At 41.9% G+C, this 21,364-nt stretch overlaps 1 protein-coding gene across 1 annotated transcript; it reads right to left on the bottom strand.

Annotated features, from left to right (window-relative positions):
- Positions 1-11,113: 11,113 nt before the first annotated feature.
- Positions 11,114-12,618, bottom strand: LOC139475067 (uncharacterized). Its single transcript, XM_071258297.1, has 2 exons — positions 12,561-12,618; positions 11,114-12,316 (listed from the first exon to the last, which is right to left on the bottom strand). The coding sequence occupies exon 2, from the start codon at positions 12,311-12,313 to the stop codon at positions 11,579-11,581; it is 735 nt and encodes a 244-aa protein (XP_071114398.1). The 5' UTR covers positions 12,314-12,316; positions 12,561-12,618; the 3' UTR covers positions 11,114-11,578.
- Between the last annotated feature and the right edge of the window lie 8,746 nt (positions 12,619-21,364).

A 21,364-nucleotide genomic window follows, 5' to 3' on the forward strand; every position in this document is an offset into this window, starting at 1 on the left:
AAAGGGAATAGTCAAGCCGCAAACATCTTTTAATGCTCAACCATCTACTGACGCACAAGTTTCACCGCATATTGCGGCTAAAAATCAACAACATATCGATGAAAAAACAGCGCTTGTAGTGGGTGGAGTCTCGGTTGGTTTACTCATGATTTGGTGGTTAAATAGTTCTTAGCGAACACGTACAACAACCCTGCAATTGCTACGATCAACCCCCACAAGTTTTGACTAAGCCAAGTGGTGGTCTTAGCTAATAAATTCAATAGCCAGGAAACAACACTCCCTATTATACCGGGAAGTGCAGCCGCGGCTTTCTCAGCTAGCTTTCCCAGTGCTGAACCTAATGCTTTTAAATGCTTTTTTATCCACTCTCTTATACCGTTTTTATCATTAGGCGGTGTACTACCACCTGTACTACCACCTGTTAATGAGAGAGTCAAAGTCGATATAATAAATCCCAACGCGGTTAAAATACTAGCAATTGTTATTCCCTGTTCTCTGAACAATGTTTTAATTTTATCGCACAGTGTAGTATCATCGTTTAGGACTTGATCGATAGTTTCTCGAATACGACTGATTTGCGAACGAAGTGCCTTTCTATTACTGGAAGCCGCTTCGAGGCGGGCCAATCTTTCCTCTTCTAGGTTACGCAATCTTTCAGCAACGCGGCGTCTACTGAATTCATCGCCCGCCTGTTCGAGTTTTGTTTTCTCTTGAGCTATGTGTTTGTCGATTTCGGATAGCTTGGCTATATTATTGATGAGTTCTCCCCGCATAGTTTGCATTGCCTTGTCAAGACCTCGTAATTCCCTAATACTGAACTCTGAATGTGGTACCTGTAACGTTGAATTATCGTAGTATGTATCTAAGATTTCTCCGAGTCCGTCCGAGGCCACCATCGAGGCTGCTTCCAAATCATCTGTATTAACGAGTTCTTTCCTCATAGTCTGAAGAGCCTTAGTAGTCTTCGCGGGAAGTCGTCGGTAGTCTACAAAACCTAATTCATCACGAACAAAGCCGATGCCTTTTTTAGCGGCTATCGTAGACAAGGCTAGGGGCTTACGAGTACGAGAATGCATAAGATCAATATCCGGAGCGCCACGCAGTCGCAATATTCCTTTACTATCTATCTCAAACTTTGAATATTCACGACCTATTGGAGTATCATCTTTTAATGCATCGTAATAATCATCAACGGCTGGTTTTAAAAGTTCATCATTTACGGTTGGGATCATAAAGCTGGTTTCATCAGTACCCTCTTCGATTGTACTAGTATCAGTTATGTTATCTAGATCAAAGTCATTATGTTCAAAATCAGTCATTTTTATATTAAACATAGGGTACATGTTTTCAATATAACAATGTCTTCGCAATACGGACGCAAGTTAAACCCACAACGCAGACTTCGAGATCCATTAGGGGTCAAAGCAATTCGTCAGTCTGTAACTATAACTAATAACCCTAGTACCATCGATCAGAATCAAACGCTTCTGGTTCGCTTTCCTAATCTCGGCGCACACGATGTGTTAGTTCCGGGAACTGTCCGACTAGCATTTACGATTAGTTTGACTTCTGCCGACGTTAACAGGGAGCCCGTTCAGAACTTAGGTCGTGCTATCGTTAAGAAAATCGCTATTAAAATTAGCGGTAATGAGGTTTTGAGTATCGACGATAGCGATGTATACTATTGTTACATGGATCTCTGGAGAACGGATAAAGAGCGGGAAAACTTACAGTACCAAGGTATTTGTAATAAGAACACTTTGAGACTGCGCGTAGATGCTTCTAGTGGTGATGGTACTATCGTAAAAGATCAGGCCGTTGCCGACGCATTAGGTAACCGATTCTATATTCCCCTAGACTTTGAATTACTAGATTCCCACATGCCTTTTTATCAAGCATCCCTAGGAGATAGGTTAGAATACGAACTCACTTTTAACGACTACGGTAGAGTAATCTGAGCTGCTGAAGATGCTAGCTATTCCATTGACAATATCTCGCTCGAGTACGATATGATAACGGATCCCGAATTAGCCAGACAAATTCGTAACCAGTATTCGGGAAGTTTAGCCATTTTGTACGATCGCGTGCTGCGACACCGAAAGATCACGAGGGACAAAAAAGATACGTTGTGGAATATCAATCTAAACGTCCCCACGAGGTCGTTGAAGGGTATTTTAATGTTGTTCGAGGACCCCTCCGATGCGTTTAAAAGAAATACCGAGAAGTTCTACAATCCCAAGATTACGAAAGTAGAATTGACTATCGAGGGCGTTCCTAATCAACTATATAGCCAAGGAATGCTATCGCATCAACAGTGGGATGAGATTAAAAAACTTCCTTCTATAAAACGCTCTCCGGAAGTTAACGCGGTCGTGAAAGATCTGTCTCTCGGGAGTGTATCGATGGGTGAATACCTCACCTCGAAGTACGCGCTATGGCTCGACATGCGAACAACGGACGATGACCAATTACACGGCAGTGGGAGGAGAATAGAAAATGCTAGCGAGGGTGTCACCATACAGATAACGAAGCTCCTCGAATCAGCTGGTAAATTAAACATATATTTGTACGTGATTATGGATGCGCAACTTAATATACAAAATGGGAGATTCGTGCAAGCAATCTATTGATAATCTTTTACCTAAAGATCCGCACTGCGCTATCATATGCGGGCAAACGGGCTGCGGAAAAACAGCCTTTATTCTAGATATTTTAGAAAGTCATTATCGGGACGTTTTCGATCATATTATTATTCTGTGCCCGACTATAAGCGTTAATAAAACATACTTATCGAGAGATTGGGTAATGAATGACGACGGAATACACAGAGTCGATCCGGGCGATCGTTTACAAGACTGTCTCCGAGTATGTCACGAAAAATACAAAGGAGAATCAACCCTTTTCGTAATAGACGACTGCAGCGCGAGTAAAGAACTCACAAAAAAGAAAGATATGCTTTCATATTTAGCATTCTCCGGTCGGCATACTCAACATAGCGTTTGGGTACTTACTCAAAAATACAACTCTGTCCTGAAAGATCTCAGAGAGCAGACCAAATGGGTAGCGCTGTTTCATTGCAAAGACCGAGATTCATTCGAGGAATGTTTACGCGAAAATGACGTCATTTATACCAAGAATGAACGTGACAAAGTCAGAAAAGTGTTAGCAGCAACGAAGCACTGTAAACTCGTATTAAAAACCGATCAACCAGCTGCTTACGCAATTGCTTAGCAAAATGTAGCAACTGCTTAGCAAATTATAGCAAAAATGTAGCAAATTATAGCAAAATGTAGCAAAATTGTAGCAAATTGAACATTAGCGGTTAATATTACATAAAATGTGGTTCGAAATCATCATTCTTTCGCAACAGTTCATTATTACGGGATGTATTGGATACGTCATATTATATTATGTTAGACTTAAATATCTCCTTAGGTATTACATTATGGAATGCGACGAACTCATCGAACAAATTCTCAAAGAATCTGATCAAAATGTAGATACACATCAACATGCAGATAAACATAGAGAAAGACTCGCGGCTTTGGTAGCCGGTGGAAAATGTTCCCAATATTTGGGAGAAAATTATACCATCGAAAAAATTGATAACATGACCGACGAAGAGATTAAAAAACTGTACGCGCGTTACGAGTCTAGACTGGGAGCTACCATGACTAAAACTATAGGGTCGTCTATATTACAACTATACACAGTCGTAGCTAGTACGTTTCTCCCCATCCCGGCAGAACATCGCATGTATTTATGCGAATCTCTAGAGAAAGACCCATTCATCGAACACGCTATAAGCTCAGTGAGCTGTGAGTTTTATCATAGATTCGGAATGTTCTTAGCTCCGTTCACCACAGCTTTAATAATGGCTAGGTATTGTCAATTTAAACATACGTGCCCACTTAATAATATAAATGGAGACTCAACAGATTGCGGAAACACAACAGGTGACACCACAACAGATTGCGCAACCACAACAGATTACGGAATCGCAACAACAGATTGCGGAAACAGAACCACAAGTGAATGAGGATGAACCACAAGTGAATGAGAAACCACCACAAAAACAACCCAGAGTTACTAAGAACCCCAAAAAAATAGCTGCAGGAAGAAAGGGAGGGCTGGCGCGCAAAGCAAAATTAATAAAAAATTCAAATCCGATTAAAACATGGGCACTAGTAGGAGTTGCTGGTATAGCGGCTGTATGGTTCTTTTATAAGACCGGAGAAGATAAAACGTCACCCCCGCCGCAACAACAAGTTCAATTAGAGGTTAGTCCTCATATAATGCTATAAGAAGCATGACTACTCCAGTTACAGACGGTAAAATGTTGGTAAACGCGACGTATCATTCAGCGGTGGTCACCGGCTTGGCCATTGGCTATGCCCGTATGGCTAAAATGCTTACTAAAGCCACACCTCCCAAGCTAGATTTTAATGGATTTGATATAGGTATGATGATTCTGGATATTGGATTAGCAATGGCAACGAAGGATATGCTCATCAAACAAGGACTTATCCCGGAAGACATAAGGAAGTAATTAAACATTTGAATATTTTATATTATTGAACATTTGAATATTTTATATGGCATCAATTGCGATGATGGTCGGTGGAGCTGTTGTTAATGCTCTAGCTTTTTCGGGGAGTAATTATTTATTTTCCAGTATGAGGGAATCAAACGCTAAAGAAGTTGAAGAGGAGCGTAAACGACATAATAAAGCATTAGAACAATACCAAGCAGCTCAGTTACAATATACGCAGCAGAGAATGAAGAGATTAGACTTTATTCATGAAAAACTGATTAAGGAAGGACATTCAATTCAAACGTTTAAGGATGTCGAATCTGCCATGCACGAATACTACCTCGTTTATGGGAAAAAACTCGACCCAATACCTAGACCAACAATGAGTCAGTTTTATACACCGTCAGAGGCTCAGAAAGACCGAGAGGTCGCATTTGTTATTATTGGGTTATCCGCTGTATTGATTTTCAGCTATACAATAGTTTAGATGTGATTTGCATTTAGACAAATGATATGATAGATGTATATACCATGAATAACTGCAAGTTTACACTCATGGGGAAGACGACTCTATGTAACCGCCGCTGTGTTGATGTTTACTGCGGTATACACAATTATTACATCAAGCGTGGACACATAAACTATAAGTGTTCTGAATGCGGGATAGGGGTCAAAGGTCATTATTGTTTATGTAAGAAACACGGTGCTGATAGGGTCAGGAATCAGATTATTTATGCTAGGAAGAGAGATTACATCAATGAGAGGAATAGGTTGGGGAGGATACGTATTTAGATATATGAAAACAACCAATTAGACAAATGAATCATTTTGCATATACCATTCAACCACAATGGTTTTTGTCAGAGAGTTGAAGGCTATGGCAAAGCAACGTGGTCTACGTGGATATTCTCGAATGAGAAAAGCTGAATTGATTACCTTACTCGGTTTGGAACCACCCCAGACTGTTAGAGAACTCAGAGTTCGAGCGAGAAACAGTGGGCTGAGAGGTTATTCTCGAATGAGAAGAGCTGAATTGATTGCTTTACTAGATAAGAATGATGATGTTGATGATATTCAACATAATAATGATGATAATCAACAACAACAAGAATTAATATTTGTACCCACATCCGCCGGCGTTGGTAAATATCTAAGAGGTTGGAAGATGGATATTAATTCCAACATGGATGTTAACGATATTAAGCCCATCATATCGAGTAAAATTAACGAGGAGTTAGATGATTTACAAAGTATAAAATACCAGCTGACGATTAAAATGACATTGAGTAAAAGTAACGTAGACGATAGCGTCGAATATACCGAACCATATTTCCGAAGCAATCAAGAAGTTATAACCGAATCCGATACTATAAACGCATCATTAGATACATCAATTCAGAGGATACAGGAAACTTTAGAACGCTGGACTAATAGAGGTTCGGGTTGGGGTGTGGATAGAATCGATAGTTTATATTTAGATATAGCAAATTACATGCCTTTCAAAGGTGGATCTTATATAGATTTACCCCCGTATTATAAGAAGAAAAAAGCCATAATTAATGTAAAAAATAAATCCGATGATTGTTTAAGAATGATGATAAGATCTGCATTGTTCCCCGTAGACAAAAATGCGGATAGACCTTCTAGCTATCCCCAAAACGATGGACTCAACTTCGATGGTATAGACGAACCTACACCAATATCACAAATTGATAAGGTGGAAAAGCAAAATAATTTAGCTATAAATGTTTTCGGACATTCTAAAGGAATTGTTGTACACAGGATAAGCTCCGCTCCGGAACATATTCCCAGAATCAATTCATTTCTGATCGAAAAAGATGGTAAATATCATTATACGTGGATAAAGAGTTTAAACAGGGTGCTATACGATCAAACTAAATATAAGGGAAAGAAATATTTCTGCGAAAGATGCCTGCATGGGTACAGCAGACAAGATCTATTAGAATCGCATAAAGAAGACTGTAGAGGTGTTGGACAGACAGCTATCAGGATCGATATGCCTAAAGAGGGAAAAAATATATTAAAATTTGAACATTATTGTAATCAAATGCCAGTACCGTACGTAATTTATGCCGACTTCGAAGCGCTTATCAAACCCATAGAAAATACCAACCATAATAATCAAGAGAGTAGTTTTACGTACAAAACTCAAGAACATATTCCTTGTGGGTTTGGATATATAGTTGTAAGGTATGATGGGAAAACAAACACTCCCGTGATTTACAGAGGTCCCGATGCAGCTGGAAAGTTCCTAGAATATCTACAAAATGAAGAGAGAATAATCAGGGAAAAATTATCATGTAAGAAACCCATGCGTATGTCGATAGATGATTGGAGGGCCCACAAGAAGTCAACGAGTTGTCACGTTTGTAATAAGCCCTTGGATGGGGATTCCGTAAGAGATCATTGTCACGTCACGGGTAATTATCGGGGAGCCGCTCATAACGAGTGTAACTTGAAACTAAAAATGAATGCTCAAACAATACCCATCCCCGTTGTGTTTCATAACCTTAGAGGATACGATTCACATCTCATTATGCAAGCTATCTCAAAGACCGACGGCGGTTTAACGTGCATTCCCAACAATATGGAAAAATACATATCGTTCTCGTTGACTAAACCTATACATTATAGGGACAAGGATGGGAAATCTAGAATAAAGCAAAGTAATGGGCTTAGATTCATAGACTCCGTACAGTTTCTGTTATCTTCCCTGGACAATTTAGCTAAAGCGAACAATCCCGATGACTTCGCTATAACAAATCAATATACTGATAAGATAACTCGTCATTTGTTGCTGAGAAAAGGTGTATATCCTTACGAATATATGGATGATTGGTCTAGATTCGAAGAAACTGAATTACCACCCCTCGAATCATTCTATAGTAACTTAACGGAATCTAGAATAACAGATGCAGATTATGAACACGCTCTGACGGTCTGGGATAAATTAGGTTGTAAGAATTTAGGCGATTATCACGATCTGTACTTAAAAACCGATGTACTGTTACTCGCCGATATATTCGAGATATTTAGAAAGACGTGTTTAAAACAATACGGCTTGGACCCGGCATGGTACTATTCCAGTCCCGGACTATCGTGGGATGCATTGTTGAAGAAGACCGGCGTAGAACTAAAACTACTCACAGATTACGATATGCACTTGTTTATTGAGAAAGGATTAAGAGGGGGGATATCGATGGCAGCGAAAAGGTATTCCAAGACTAATAATAAATTAGTGGAAGGATACGATCCGAGTAAACCCGACACGCACATATTATATCTCGACGCTAACAATTTGTACGGATGGGCTATGAGTCAACCTTTACCCACGGGTGGTTTTGAGTGGGTCAATGTGAATGATATCAATGTGAATGATGAGAATAAAGGGTACATACTAGAAGTTGACTTGGAATATCCGAGTTCCTTACATAAAGATCATAACAGTTATCCGCTAGCTCCCGAAAGATTAATGGTTAATAAAGACTGGATGTCGGAATATCAACGTTCATTGATGGGTAATAATAGGTTAGCTAACGTAGAAAAACTCGTACCAAATTTGATGGATAAGACAAAATATATAGTTCACTACAGAAATCTCCAGTTGTACCTATCGTTAGGTATGAAACTTAAGAAAATACACAGAGTTCTTAAGTTTGATCAAAGCCCTTGGATGGAGCCCTATATAAGACTGAACACAGATTTAAGAAAGATAGCCACCAGCGATTTCGAAAAGAATCTGTATAAGCTCATGAATAACTCGGTATTCGGTAAAACTATGGAGAATCTAAGGAAGCGTGTTGATGTTAAATTAGTCAGATCTAATGAGGAAGAAAGACTCAGGAAACTTATAGCCAGTCCGGCTTTTAACAGAAGCAAGATATTCGATAACGACTTAGCCGCGTTGCATATGCAAAAGAGTAATATAAAATTCAACAGACCGGTGTACGTCGGTATGAGTATTCTCGACTTGTCAAAACACTTAATGTATGACTTTTATTACAACGAACTTAAGAAGCAATACGGCGATAGATGCGAGGTGTTATATACCGACACAGATTCTTTGTTGATGGAAATACAAACCGAGGATGTGTATAAAGATATGGCAGAAAAAATAGATATGTACGACACGAGCGATTACCCAAAAGATAATCCACTGCACAGCGTAGTAAATAAAAAGGTGTTAGGTAAGATGAAGGATGAATGTGCTGGGACTCCTATAGCGGAGTATGTAGGATTAAGACCTAAGATGTATTCTATAAAGAAGTCCGATAATGGAGAGATAAGAAAAGCCAAGGGTGTTAAGAAGTATGTGGTAAAAAAGCATATCAAACACGAACAGTATAAAGAATCATTATTCAATGGTAGAACGTTCAAACACGAGATGAACTCTTTAAGAAGTTATGATCATAGGATATATGGATTAAGAATGAACAAGACATCATTATCCCCCTTAGATACAAAGAGATGGATTGATAATGATGGTGTAACTACCTATGCTTATGGTTATGGTGGTAATACCGTACCGTCGGGAACTATGAACAACTCTTCTCGTACAAATGCCCTAGCCGGTCCATCTTGAAGATAATAAAGAATAGGCTCTCCTTCTTTCGTAACCAATCGACTAATGTTATACGTCTTAAGGGACCATATGGGATCGGTTGCGCGACGTAGGCCTCCTTCGAGTTCACCGGGCTGGTATAAATATCTTACCCTTACTGTATCCGGAAGTTTTTGTTCTTTGCCTCTCCTCGGTGCTGAAGATTCGGAAGTCACGGATTTCATTTTAATCGCATCGGATGGTTTCTTACCTATTAATCTTGTTACTTCATTATTCAGCGCTGATACAACGGCTGATAATCGTGTCACCCATTCGGTTGATCTCAATCGCTCGGATTTCATTTCGATTCCATACTGATAGCCAAACAAACGTTCCGCTAGAGTCCGGTTAAATCTTTCGACAATGGCTTGACTGCGGTGGGCCTCTCTTTCACCACGGACGATTTTGACATCGTGCTTTGTTAAAAGTTTAGTTACCGATCCCATAAACTCTCGACCGGGATCTACTTGAAATAGCTTAGGCCATTTTAGCGGTCCGCGTTTATATATGCGACTCAGGGCATTAGCTACTTCTGTTGAATCTTTCGAGGTTAATGGCTCAGCCTCTTTGTATCGACTAGCCACATCCACTACTGTTAAAGCGTATTTATACGTTTTGCGTTTTACCTTATCGTGAGGAAGAAACAAGAGGTCAGCCTGATGAACTTCATTCGTCGTAGAAATATCAAACTTCTTCCTCGGTATATAACGCGGTGCCGGTAAATATATTTGCCACATCGCTTGTTTCTTTAACCAATCCTTGGCCACATCTTTAGATACCTTAGCCGCGGTGGCTAATTTTTTTATTGCTCCTACACCTTTCCAATATCCTCGTGGGCTATAGTAAATTTTATTCATTATTAATTAATGTTGATGTTTCCTTTAATACATCTCATGACTATCGTTGAATCGCATAATCATTTTGGCATAAAAAATTCCCCCTGTAGTAGCAGTATAGGTATATGAATCCAGCTCCAGTGGAAGTGAGCCAGAACCCCCATTACCTATAAAAATTTATATCATAGACTCCAGGTGGTGGTCAATTTAACTTAATCTCATGACTATCATTGAATCGCATAGTCATTTTGGCATAAAAAATTCCTCCTGTAGTGGTGGTATAAGTATATGAATCCCGCTCCAGTGGAAGTGAGCCAGAACCCCTATTACCTATACTACTGGTGTGATACTGCAATACCACAGTAAATAAGGTACTGCAATACCACAGTAAATAAGGTACTGTCATACCACGGTAAATAAGGAACTGTCATACCACGGTAAATAAGATACTGATATACCACGGTAAATAAGGTACTGACATACCAGGGTAAATAAGGTTCTGTCATACCACGGTAAATAAGGTACTGATATACCATGGTAAATAAGGTACTGTCATACCACGGTAAATAAGATACTGACATACCACGGTAAATAAGGTACTGATATACCAAGATAAATAAGGTACTGACATACCACGGTAAATAAGGTACTGTCATACCACGTTAAATAAGGTACTGATTAACCACGGTAAATAAGGTACTGATATACCACGGTAAATAAGGTACTGTCATACCACGGTAAATAAGGTACTGATATACAACGGTAAATAAGGTACTGATATACTACAGTAATTAAGGTACTGACATACCACGGTAAATAAGGTACTGATATACCACGGTAAATAAGATACTGATATACCAAGGTAAATAAGGTACTGATATACCAAGGTAAATAATAATAACAAATCTGTGATTCGAACTTGACTCCAAGGGTTCGATATACAGATATTCAATACTGTTTCCACTGTACTAAGTAAACAGCAACAACACAATGTACACAACCAAAATCTTTTATTTAAAAAAAAACAAAAACAATTTCAATCAAGATTACACACGATATTAGTCAACTGTCAACAAATAAAATGACAGTTACAGATGTAACTGATAAAATATCTATCCATAATTATAATACATTCCAGCTCAAATCAGACTCCATAGTACGATTCAAACAAGATCTTAAACTCAGTTCGTTTGAAACCAATACGAAAATACACGATATAATTATTCTCTGTTGTGTTGCTATAGCACACCAGGAGGTTGTCGTGGACAAAGTGTATCAATCTGTGTATCTCCAATCTACACTATCTACTCTAGAGGTACAGTAAACTACGGTTATAACGAACTCAAAGGGACTATTAATTTTAGTTCGTTATAACCGTAATTCGTTATAAGCATATATACAGCATACCTACAGCATATAGTCGGGACTAAAAAGTTAGTTCGTTATATCCGTTAGTTCGTTATAAGCGTGTTCGTTATAACCGTAGTTATAATTCTGTAATTCTTTATTTCAGATTTAAACACCTAAACACACTCAAGGCCAGTTCGTTCACATCGTTAGATTTCCTTCCAGTATAAGTGGACGTGTCTATGTTTCGGGATAGACCTTGCAGTCCTGAGAGACACCGAACCGGAAGTCGAGAGTGCCAGATATATCCCATGTCACCTTTCCAGTCTCCATTTCAATACGGACATCAGGCGCCTGGTGGGGATCGGTGTCAGACAAGATGGTAGCAAGCGTTGACTCTATCACCTTTGGCTTTTCGCTGTCGCCCCGGTATACACGGGCAAGGACCCGACCTTTCATGATGACCGTCGACTTGAAGTTGACCTTATGTTTCTCCTCATTGATCCTGAGTTCTGCAACTGTCGTCTTCCCGGGTGCAACCTTCACCTTGGATTTGATGGACCAAGCAACCGAGTGTTTCACGGTGCTGACATCCTCTGTCGCGATGGTCACTTCATTGCCGAAGCTGCTGGTGGCGTTGGTGATGACGTCTGGTACCTTTACCTTAATACCAACGCTGCCATCGGTTGTGAAGCCTTTGGTCAAGGTGGTGGTCACCGTGGCGTCTGTGTGCCTCTCCATGGTGAAGGTGTGTTCCTGGGGGACGTCGGAGTTGTTGGTGTACCTGGATTTGAACACGACCCCCGAACACTTCTCAACATCTTCTGGGTCCAGAGGCCCGTGTTGATTTATCACTCGGAGCTTGCTTGTGTCAATCTGCAGCCGAGACAGGTCGTTGTTAAACTCATCTTCCGAAAAGTCGCTATGTTTCTTGGCCCATTTTTCCAATGTCTGGGTGAGATCGTAAAGTGGCATTTTCTGGAAAGAAAGTTACAACATGTGTACAATAATCCATCAGTAGCATTTGCCGTCAATGTTAGACCTGTAAAATATTGAACATTTTTAAATGACATGCTACAAGATTTTATGTTTTTAAGCGGCTACCGAAAAATAATCATGACACGATTTATTTACATATGGCTGTACTATTGCAGAGTACGGCGTAAAAAAAGAAACATACAAATATTCAAAATTGCCACAAAAGTTACAGATTATGACTCACGAGTTAGGTGTGCAGGTGTCGGTGTAGAAGTCGAAGTAGGTGGGACGTGGTCAACGTGACAGCCGTCTGAAGACTGACGTCTAGTCATTAGTTCAAACATTTTATACTTATAAATTTGGTCAAATATAGAACCAACGTCTGGAAATTGTCCAAGGAACTGTTGAACTAAAATAAGTCCACGCCAAGAAGAATAACAAGCTGATACACGCCGATTCCATGTAGCCACGCCCCCTTTACACACTCTCATATATCTCTCTGAACACGTGACTGTAGATAGTACTGTGGTGACGACAATCAGGGTCGATCATTGAATCAGTCATCTGATAGATCGATATCACATGTGAACATTCGAAGCTATACTTGGCTCGTAGAAGCCCCGCCATGTTTACAATGGTTTTGTTATCGATTGCATTCTTGACGCAGTAGGTTTGAATGCGTGTTTTTACTGGTAAGACATGCGTCCTTCCTGACTGTGGACGGCCAATGTGGATGTCACAATTATGTCGTCTCAAACAGCTATAAGTTCCAGTCACGCATGGTCTCGCTTTGACAAGCTTTGTAATACTTCTGAAGTTTTCCTGTACGATCATGATCTGATCAGAAACTCTGTTCCTCCATAATGTATTGCTTCTCTTACAGAGTTACATAAAGTCTGAATCGGAGTCGCCTCCGGATTGTGGATGTGATGACTTTAACACTGTTTCGTGGCTTGTAAATCTATCGAAAATATAAAAAATATAGACTCAGGTAGATACTGTTGAAGTCAGGCAGCTCTCCTACAAGTAGTCCCGTGTATTACCTCCGTCTCACCCTCTCACCTATTCAACGGGGCGGTGGAGTAGCCTAGTGGTTAAAGCGTTCGCTCGTCGCGCCGAAGACCCGGGTTCGATTCCCGACATGGGTACAATGTGTGAATCCCATTTCTTATGTCCCAACCGTGATATTGCTGGAATATTGCTAAAAGCGGCGTAAAACAATACTCACTCACTCACTCACCCATTCCTCCCACATCCTCACCCCTGCCTGCTCACCATCAGCTGTGGTCAAGTGGATCCTTGGCTGTGCTGGTATACCCACGTCAGCACCCTCGGATCATATTCCAATCGGTCCGGGAATTTTTCAGATTATCAGAAATTCCAATGTTAAATGCCCAAATAGTTACACCATAGTGTCAGTTACAGGGGAACCTCATTTCATATGAGGGGGCACGGGTGGCCCAGTCGTCTAAAGCGCCGCGATTCGCTCTGCAGAGTTGCGTCCCTTGGGCACGCCAGAAACCTATGATTGTGGGTTCGAATCCCGGTTCGCCCCGATTATGTTTCTTGGTTTGTCAGCACCATACCCGGGCTCGTGGGTTTCACATAAGTGGTAAACGTCCGAGACCTGCATCACTTCGGGCTTTCCTCCCACATTAAGCTGACACTCCGTGATATAACTAGAATACTGTTAAAAGCGGCGTTAAACCCAACTCACTCACTCACTCACTCACTCATTGACCCTGTGTATGTTTCGCATATAAAATTGATATGTATAAGTTGTGATATACAGACAATATTAGCCGGGTGTGTATTCGTACCGTAAATATTTTCCATTAGGAATAACAATTGCACATATATTCTTGATATATGATATTTATAATACGGAAAGACGAGAGTACTAATATTCTTGTCACAGACTGACAAAATAGTCGATGTTTACGACGTTTGACTTCACTCAATGAAGTAACTTTATCGCATCGATAACACTACACATTATATCATGACACAATCTGTTTGTTTCAATCCTAGAGAGCATCATCATGTTCACTTGGGGTGTAACCTATGTTGACCTCGGACATGATCAAACTGAGCACGACGTTATCAAGGCAACAGTTGCTGTTGACCCCTGTGCTTATTTTGTAGACAGTTTTCCAGAAAGGTTAATCTTTCATATTTTGATTGTTAGAGATGATTAGTCTCTTGATACACAGTTATCTTTTAAAAATAACCATATATGAATACTGTCGATATCGATATTTAAATTGCACATTAATATTGTTTGTGTGTTATGAGATACAAAAACAGTTGTTTATACTATTATCTAAAGGTTTTTTAGTTTGTTTGTTTGTTTGTTGTTTAACGCCGCACTCAGCAATATTCCAGAATACGCCGCTTACGACAAGCATAACCGAGTTGCTGAAGACCTAGTCTACCCCGGAATCTTCACGGGTCCTATCTGAGGGTACTCTGTGTATGTATATCAGGTAAATACTGGATACTGAAAGTAAGTCTACTTCTGTAAGCTGTTTATATACTTTGAAAGTTGTTTTCGATGATTTCTTTGTAGGGAATGTATCCTTTGTCGATTTACAATCAATCTCATTTTCTTCTATTCTTATGAAGCAACGTATTGCATAGAATTGATGTTTTTTTCATTGGCGGCCGAGGTACTCCTGCCATACAACGGCGGCCTGTAACGTCTACGGACCTTGTGCACGCAGGACTCCAGCCATGCAACGGCGGCCTGTAACGTCTACGGACCTGGTGCACGCAGGACTCCAGCCATGCAACGGCGGCCTGTAACGTCTACGGACCTGGTGCACACAGCACTCCAGCCATGCAACGGCGGCCTGTAACGTCTACGGACCTGGTGCACGCAGGACTCCAGCCATGCAACGGCGGCCTGTAACGTCTACGGACCTGGTGCACGCAGCACTCTTGCCATGCAACGGCGGCCTGTAACGTCTACGGACCTGGTGCACACAGCACTCCAGCCATGCAACGGCGGCCTGTAACGTCTACGGACCTGAAGCCAGCCATGCAACGGCGGCCTGTAACGTCTACGGACCTGGTTCACACAGCACTCCTGCCATGTAACGGCGGCCTGTAACGTCTACGGACCTGGTGCACACAACACTCCAGCCATGCAACGGCGGCCTGTAACGTCTACGGACCTGACTCCTGCCATGCAACGGCGGCCTGTAACGTCTACGGACCTGGTTCACACAGCACTCCTGCCATGCAACGGCGGCCTGTAACGTCTACGGACCTGGTGCACGCAGCACTCCTGCCATGCAACGGCGGCCTGTAACGTCTACGGACCTGGTGCACACAGCACTCCTGCCATGCAACGGCGGCCTGTAACGTCTACAGACCTGACGCCAGCCATGCAACGGCGGCCTGTAACGTCTACGGACCTGGTGCACACAGTACTCAAGCCATGCAACGGCGGCCTGTAACGTCTACGGACCTGAAGCCAGCCATGCAACGGCGGCCTGTAACGTCTACGGACCTGGTGCACACAGCACTCCTGCCATGCAACGGCGGCCTGTAACGTCTACGGACCTGGTGCACACAGTACTCCAGCCATGCAACGGCGGCCTATAACGTCTACGGACCTGACTCCTGCCATGGAAAGGCGGCCTGTAACGTCTATGGACCTGATGCACGCAGGACTCCAGCCATGCAACGGCGGCCTGTAACGTCTACGGACCTGGTGCACACAGCACTCCTGCCATGCAACGGCGGCCTGTAACGTCTACGGACCTGACGCCAGCCATGCAACGGCGGCCTGTAACGTCTACGGACCTGGTGCACACAGTACTCCAGCCATGCAACGGCGGCCTGTAACGTCTACGGACATAAAGCCAGCCATGCAACGGCGGCCTGTAACGTCTACGGACCTGGTTCACACAGCACTCCTGCCATGCAACGGCGGCCTGTAACGTCTACGGACCTGGTGCACACAGCACTCCAGCCATACAACGGCGGCCTGTAACGTCTACGGACCTGACGCCAGCCATGCAACGGCGGCCTGTAACGTCTACGGACCTGAAGCCAGCCATGCAACGGCGGCCTGTAACGTCTACGGACCTGGTGCACACAGCACTCCTGCCATGCAACGGCGGCCTGTAACGTCTACGGACCTGGTGCACACAGCACTCCAGCCATGCAACGGCGGCCTGTGACGTCTACGGACCTGGTGCACACAGTACTCCTGCCATGCAACGGCGGCCTGTAACGTCTACGGACCTGGTGCACACAGCACTCCTGCCATGCAACGGCGGCCTGTAACGTCTACGGACCTGAAGCCAGCCATGCAACGGCGGCCTGTAACGTCTACGGACCTGGTGCACACAGCACTCCTGCCATGCAACGGCGGCCTGTAACGTCTACGGACCTGGTGCACACAGCACTCCAGCCATGCAACGGCGGCCTGTAACGTCTACGGACCTGGTGCACACAGTACTCCTGCCATGCAACGGCGGCCTATAACGTCTACGGACCTGAAGCCAGCCATGCAACGGCGGCCTGTAACGTCTACGGTCCTGGTGGTTAAGGTCATGGCAAATAATACACATGGCGTCTTTCTTTCTGCTTTCTGTATCTATCCAGGACCTATGTCACCTTGTGCTTTTCTCCCATATCTCGCCGACACACTGTCGTATGAATGAAATGATGTTCACAGCGGCGATAAACCCAACTCACTCACTCACTCACACAAGTAATGTGAAGCATCGGATAACCAACCCTTACCAATCCCTAACTCGCACTGAATGCATGTATGTATGACGACAAGTCTGTGTGTGAAGATCCGCGTTTCTTGTGGGACAAAGATGAATATGTTGTGTTACATGTTCTTGTTACTGTGACGAACCTCAGACTGAAACTGAACACGATAAAAATTAAACTATTTTTCACGACTGTCAAAAAAAGTGTAGTCTATTCTCTCTTGAAACCACAATTTGAATTAGAAAATTATCTGACGTCCCTACCGCTAAATAAAGCTATCCCTCTACTTTTATTTCGTACTTCATGCCACCACTTAACAATTGAAAAAGGAAGATGGAATGGGATACCTATTTGTGAAAGAAAATGTAAACTGTGTTTTATTGATGATATTGGAGATGAATTTCACTATATTTTTAAATGTCCATATTTTACTAAAGAAAGAATTTTGTATATCCCACCTACATATTCTAAAAGACCTAATATGATTAAATTTCAAAGACTTTTCACTTGTAAAGAGATATCTGTATTAAAAAAACTTAGTAAATTCTGTAAATATGTAATGCAAATTGTAAAATCTTCCGGCTAACCACATATCCGCTATTATAATGTGTATTTTGCTGTCATTTTGTACCTCATATGCCGAGGATCTCGGCCTGAGCATAATAAAGTTCTCTTCTGTTCTGTCACAAGTTGTGTCATCACGTGACCCAGATCAAAACTCACCCGATTATAACGGTGATTCGAGTAAATGGCATTGGGGTTGCTGGGATTAAAATGTAAAAATAATGAATTGTTTCTACAAATTGTTTGAAAAAATAGTTTTATGTTTCGGTTCTTTGAAAAAAATTGAAATAACCTGCCACAAATATTACATTGTTGCAAGGTGTTTAAAACAACCATACATTCTCATAATATAAGATAAAAAAATTATCTGGTTTTGCAGATATATATATTTTTTTTCCATCTCCCCAAAATGCCGATATTTAGCCATAGGATGTTATCTAATACGATATGAAAATTAGTGAGTAATACTGTGTGGAGTCCTGGCAAGTCTAAGTCTAAATAAAGACACGCAGTCATGTTACTGGCTTACTCAAGAGAGCTTATTTTATAGTGATTCATAGTGAGTGAGTGAACGAGTATTGTTTAACGCCGCTTTTAGCAATGTTCCAGCAATATCACGGCGTGGGACACCAGAAATGGGCTTCACACATTGTACCCATGGCGGGAATCGAACCCGCACATACAGTCGGAGTCACATAAGGACTCTACTTTTAAGAGGGACTTCAGAAAGATTTTCCTATTAATTTAAGAAATATGTAAGTGCACGTGATAGTATCTATATGACCGAGTTATGTGAAAAATCGAGTCTGGACCGACAATCCAGTGAAAGTATCTCTATGACCACGTTCTAATTAGGTTTTGACGAACTGTTTTATAAATGTTATAGGTGACTTTGCTGAATCGACGATGTGAAAGAGTAAAAATGTTGAAATCCATATGTCAATTCTGTCTCTATAATGCGCTGTAATTTATTTTATTGCTTTTATTGACGCTGAAATTGTTAATGGTGTCTTACAAATAGACACGTAAGTAACTACCTCTCTTTCGACACGTCATTATAGAGACATTAAGTATGTGACATCGTGCACAAGGGACAATAGGTGGTACGTCAGGTTCTGAAATATCTAAAACATAAGAGCCAATGAGAGAAACACACGACGATATGAGAAATGCTGACTAGACAGTTTGGAGACAGGTAGAACCAATACTGTTGGAAAATCCCAAGTCTATATTTAGCCACCCGCCCATGTCTGTTCGGCGCCCGCCGGTGTTTGTTGTAATCGATATATTGCGTACATGCGGGAGGCTTGCGATCCCAGGCTGAATGACACGGGTGAAGTGGGATTATATTTAAACTCTACCTCGTGGCGTAAGTCGGTAGAATCATTGAGGCGTATCAGTCGCTATTGAGAGAATGTACAACCGGGAGTCTGTTTAAAAGCTGTAAAGAAACATAATGACGTTTATTTGCACAAAGGGAAACCTTTCATATTTTCACCACACTGACTTGAATAAAGACGTAAAATTGATCGCGGAAAGAGTGTGTGTCGTCGCCTATTAGACTTTTGTCACTACTGTGTAGATCACTGTGCGCTTGCGCGTGTCTGTCTATGCTTATGAGCATTTAAAACAATGAGCCTGAATCTTTTTACGAAAGACACCTTGCAACAATTTATTTTTTGTCGCAGGCAATTTCATTGTTTTCAACAGTCTGAAACAACTACTTTTTTGCAAGAATTTTCGGGTACACAATTTATCTAATCGATGAAAATTCCCAGCCCCAGACTATCAAATAGTCGGCTCCTGAGGTGAGGAGTCACTATGTACAGGAACATGGAGCCACTATGTATCGGAACATGGAGTCACTATGTACCGGAACGTGGAGTCACTATGTACCGGAACGTGGAGTCACTATGTACCGGAACATGGAGTCACTATGTACCGGAACGTGGAGTCACTATGTACCGGAACATGGAGTCACTATGTACCGGAACATGGAGTCACTATGTACCGGAACATGGAGTCACTATGTACCGGAACATGGAGTCACTATGTACCGGAACACGGAGTCACTATGTACCGGAACGTGGAGTCACTATGTACCGGAACATGGAGTCACTATGTACCGGAACATGGAGTCACTATGTACCGGAACACGGAGTCACTATGTACCGGAACATGGAGTCACTATGTACCGGAACACGGAGTCACTATGTACCGGAACACGGAGTCACTATGTACCGGGACATGGAGTCACTATGTACCGGAACATGATCCGTGTTGTCACTCTGCTCACCAGCACTCTGCGACCTGCCAGTTTATCATTACCCTGACATACATAGAGATCATTCAGAGAGTGATATTATATTAACGCGCCATCCACCAAGTCACCCAGCTTCACCCTCCGATCTATTTAGATGCATCACACGACAAGCATAGTACTGAGGAAAACCAGAAATTAAAATATAAAAATGAGATGTAAGTGATTCATGTGAACACACCGCCCACCAACATACCCGGATCAAATAACTTGTGACATTAGAATAATTCAATAGTACAACACCAGTGCTACACAGCGAGACCCCGTTAGTCCGGCCCCGGGATATTATTGTTATTACCGTGTAAAAATTAAAATTAAAACTGATACTAATACTTATTCTTATACTAATATCAAAACATTGTGAGTGGATGTCCAGCTTTGGCACAAACACAGTATCTTAATAGAAATGATGGAGTGGCTCGATCATTTTATTACCGTCTTCGCCATGATTGTGGTTTTGACACAGGTCCATCCATGTTACGACCCAGAATATTTAGAGGACGTCATAGAAAATGGTCAATACAAAATTCTTTGGAATAGGCTCATTTACAGCCTCTGACGTATCCAGGCCAACAAACCTGATCTTGTCCTTTTTGATAAATCCAATAAAATTATTTATATCTTTGAATTTTCTGTCCCTTGTGACACTAATGTGATTGACAAGATTCAGGAAAAACATGGCAAATATGCAGACCTCGCTTTCGAAATGTCACGCTTGCATCCCAAGTACCAAGTTGTCCGAACTCCCCATTGTTCTCGGTGCCTTAGGTTTGGTACATCCCAATCTGACATTGGGAGAGTACCCGCGTTTGCTACCAGGAATTCAGCGCTTCTGACAATCTGGGTAATGCAGAATTCTGCAGTTATGGGAGTCTTCACATTCTCCGAAAAGTTCTGGGTGGGGTTTGACTAGGCAGCCCTTCCTGGGAGAAGTCCAATTCGCTGTCTGGGCTGCGTGTAGAGGGGGCAAGGGCCCTGAGCTGATGATGAACCTAACCAGCCTGACTGAGCCAGGATCACCCAAACTCTCTTTGCTACGTTTTTTATTTTAATTCGTAAATAATAATACTAATGACGACAAAAAAAGGCGACAAAGCCTTTTCCATAATCATAACAGTAAATAGAAGTGACAAATAATCCTGATAATTCCATTGTGTGACTATCACAAGCATGGGTTTATGAATCACTATCAAATGGGGATCATACCAGGTATTCGCGAAGAGGTGAGCGTATGCTGCCCCTCTGGGGGCACCCGTCACAGACACCTGCAAAGACAAGTCAATAAGTTTTAAAACCTCTGACACAAACGCAGTCCATTGTCCGATTCCGATTATATCATAAATAAAGGCCACTACCTCGTGACGCAGGGAGGTGAATAACGAGTTTCACTGAAACCAAACATCGCAAACAGGTCCCGGTGACGCTTGACA

The sequence above is a fragment of the Haliotis cracherodii genome, unplaced genomic scaffold (genome assembly GCF_022045235.1).
Source record: "Haliotis cracherodii isolate W230 unplaced genomic scaffold, xgHalCrac1.p SCAF_3, whole genome shotgun sequence".
NCBI lineage: Eukaryota > Metazoa > Mollusca > Gastropoda > Lepetellida > Haliotidae > Haliotis > Haliotis cracherodii.

Coding starts and splice junctions, on each gene's coding strand:
- LOC139475067 (XM_071258297.1), bottom strand. CDS start 12,313: ATGCCACTTTACGATCTCACCCAGACATTGGAAAAATGGGCCAAGAAA.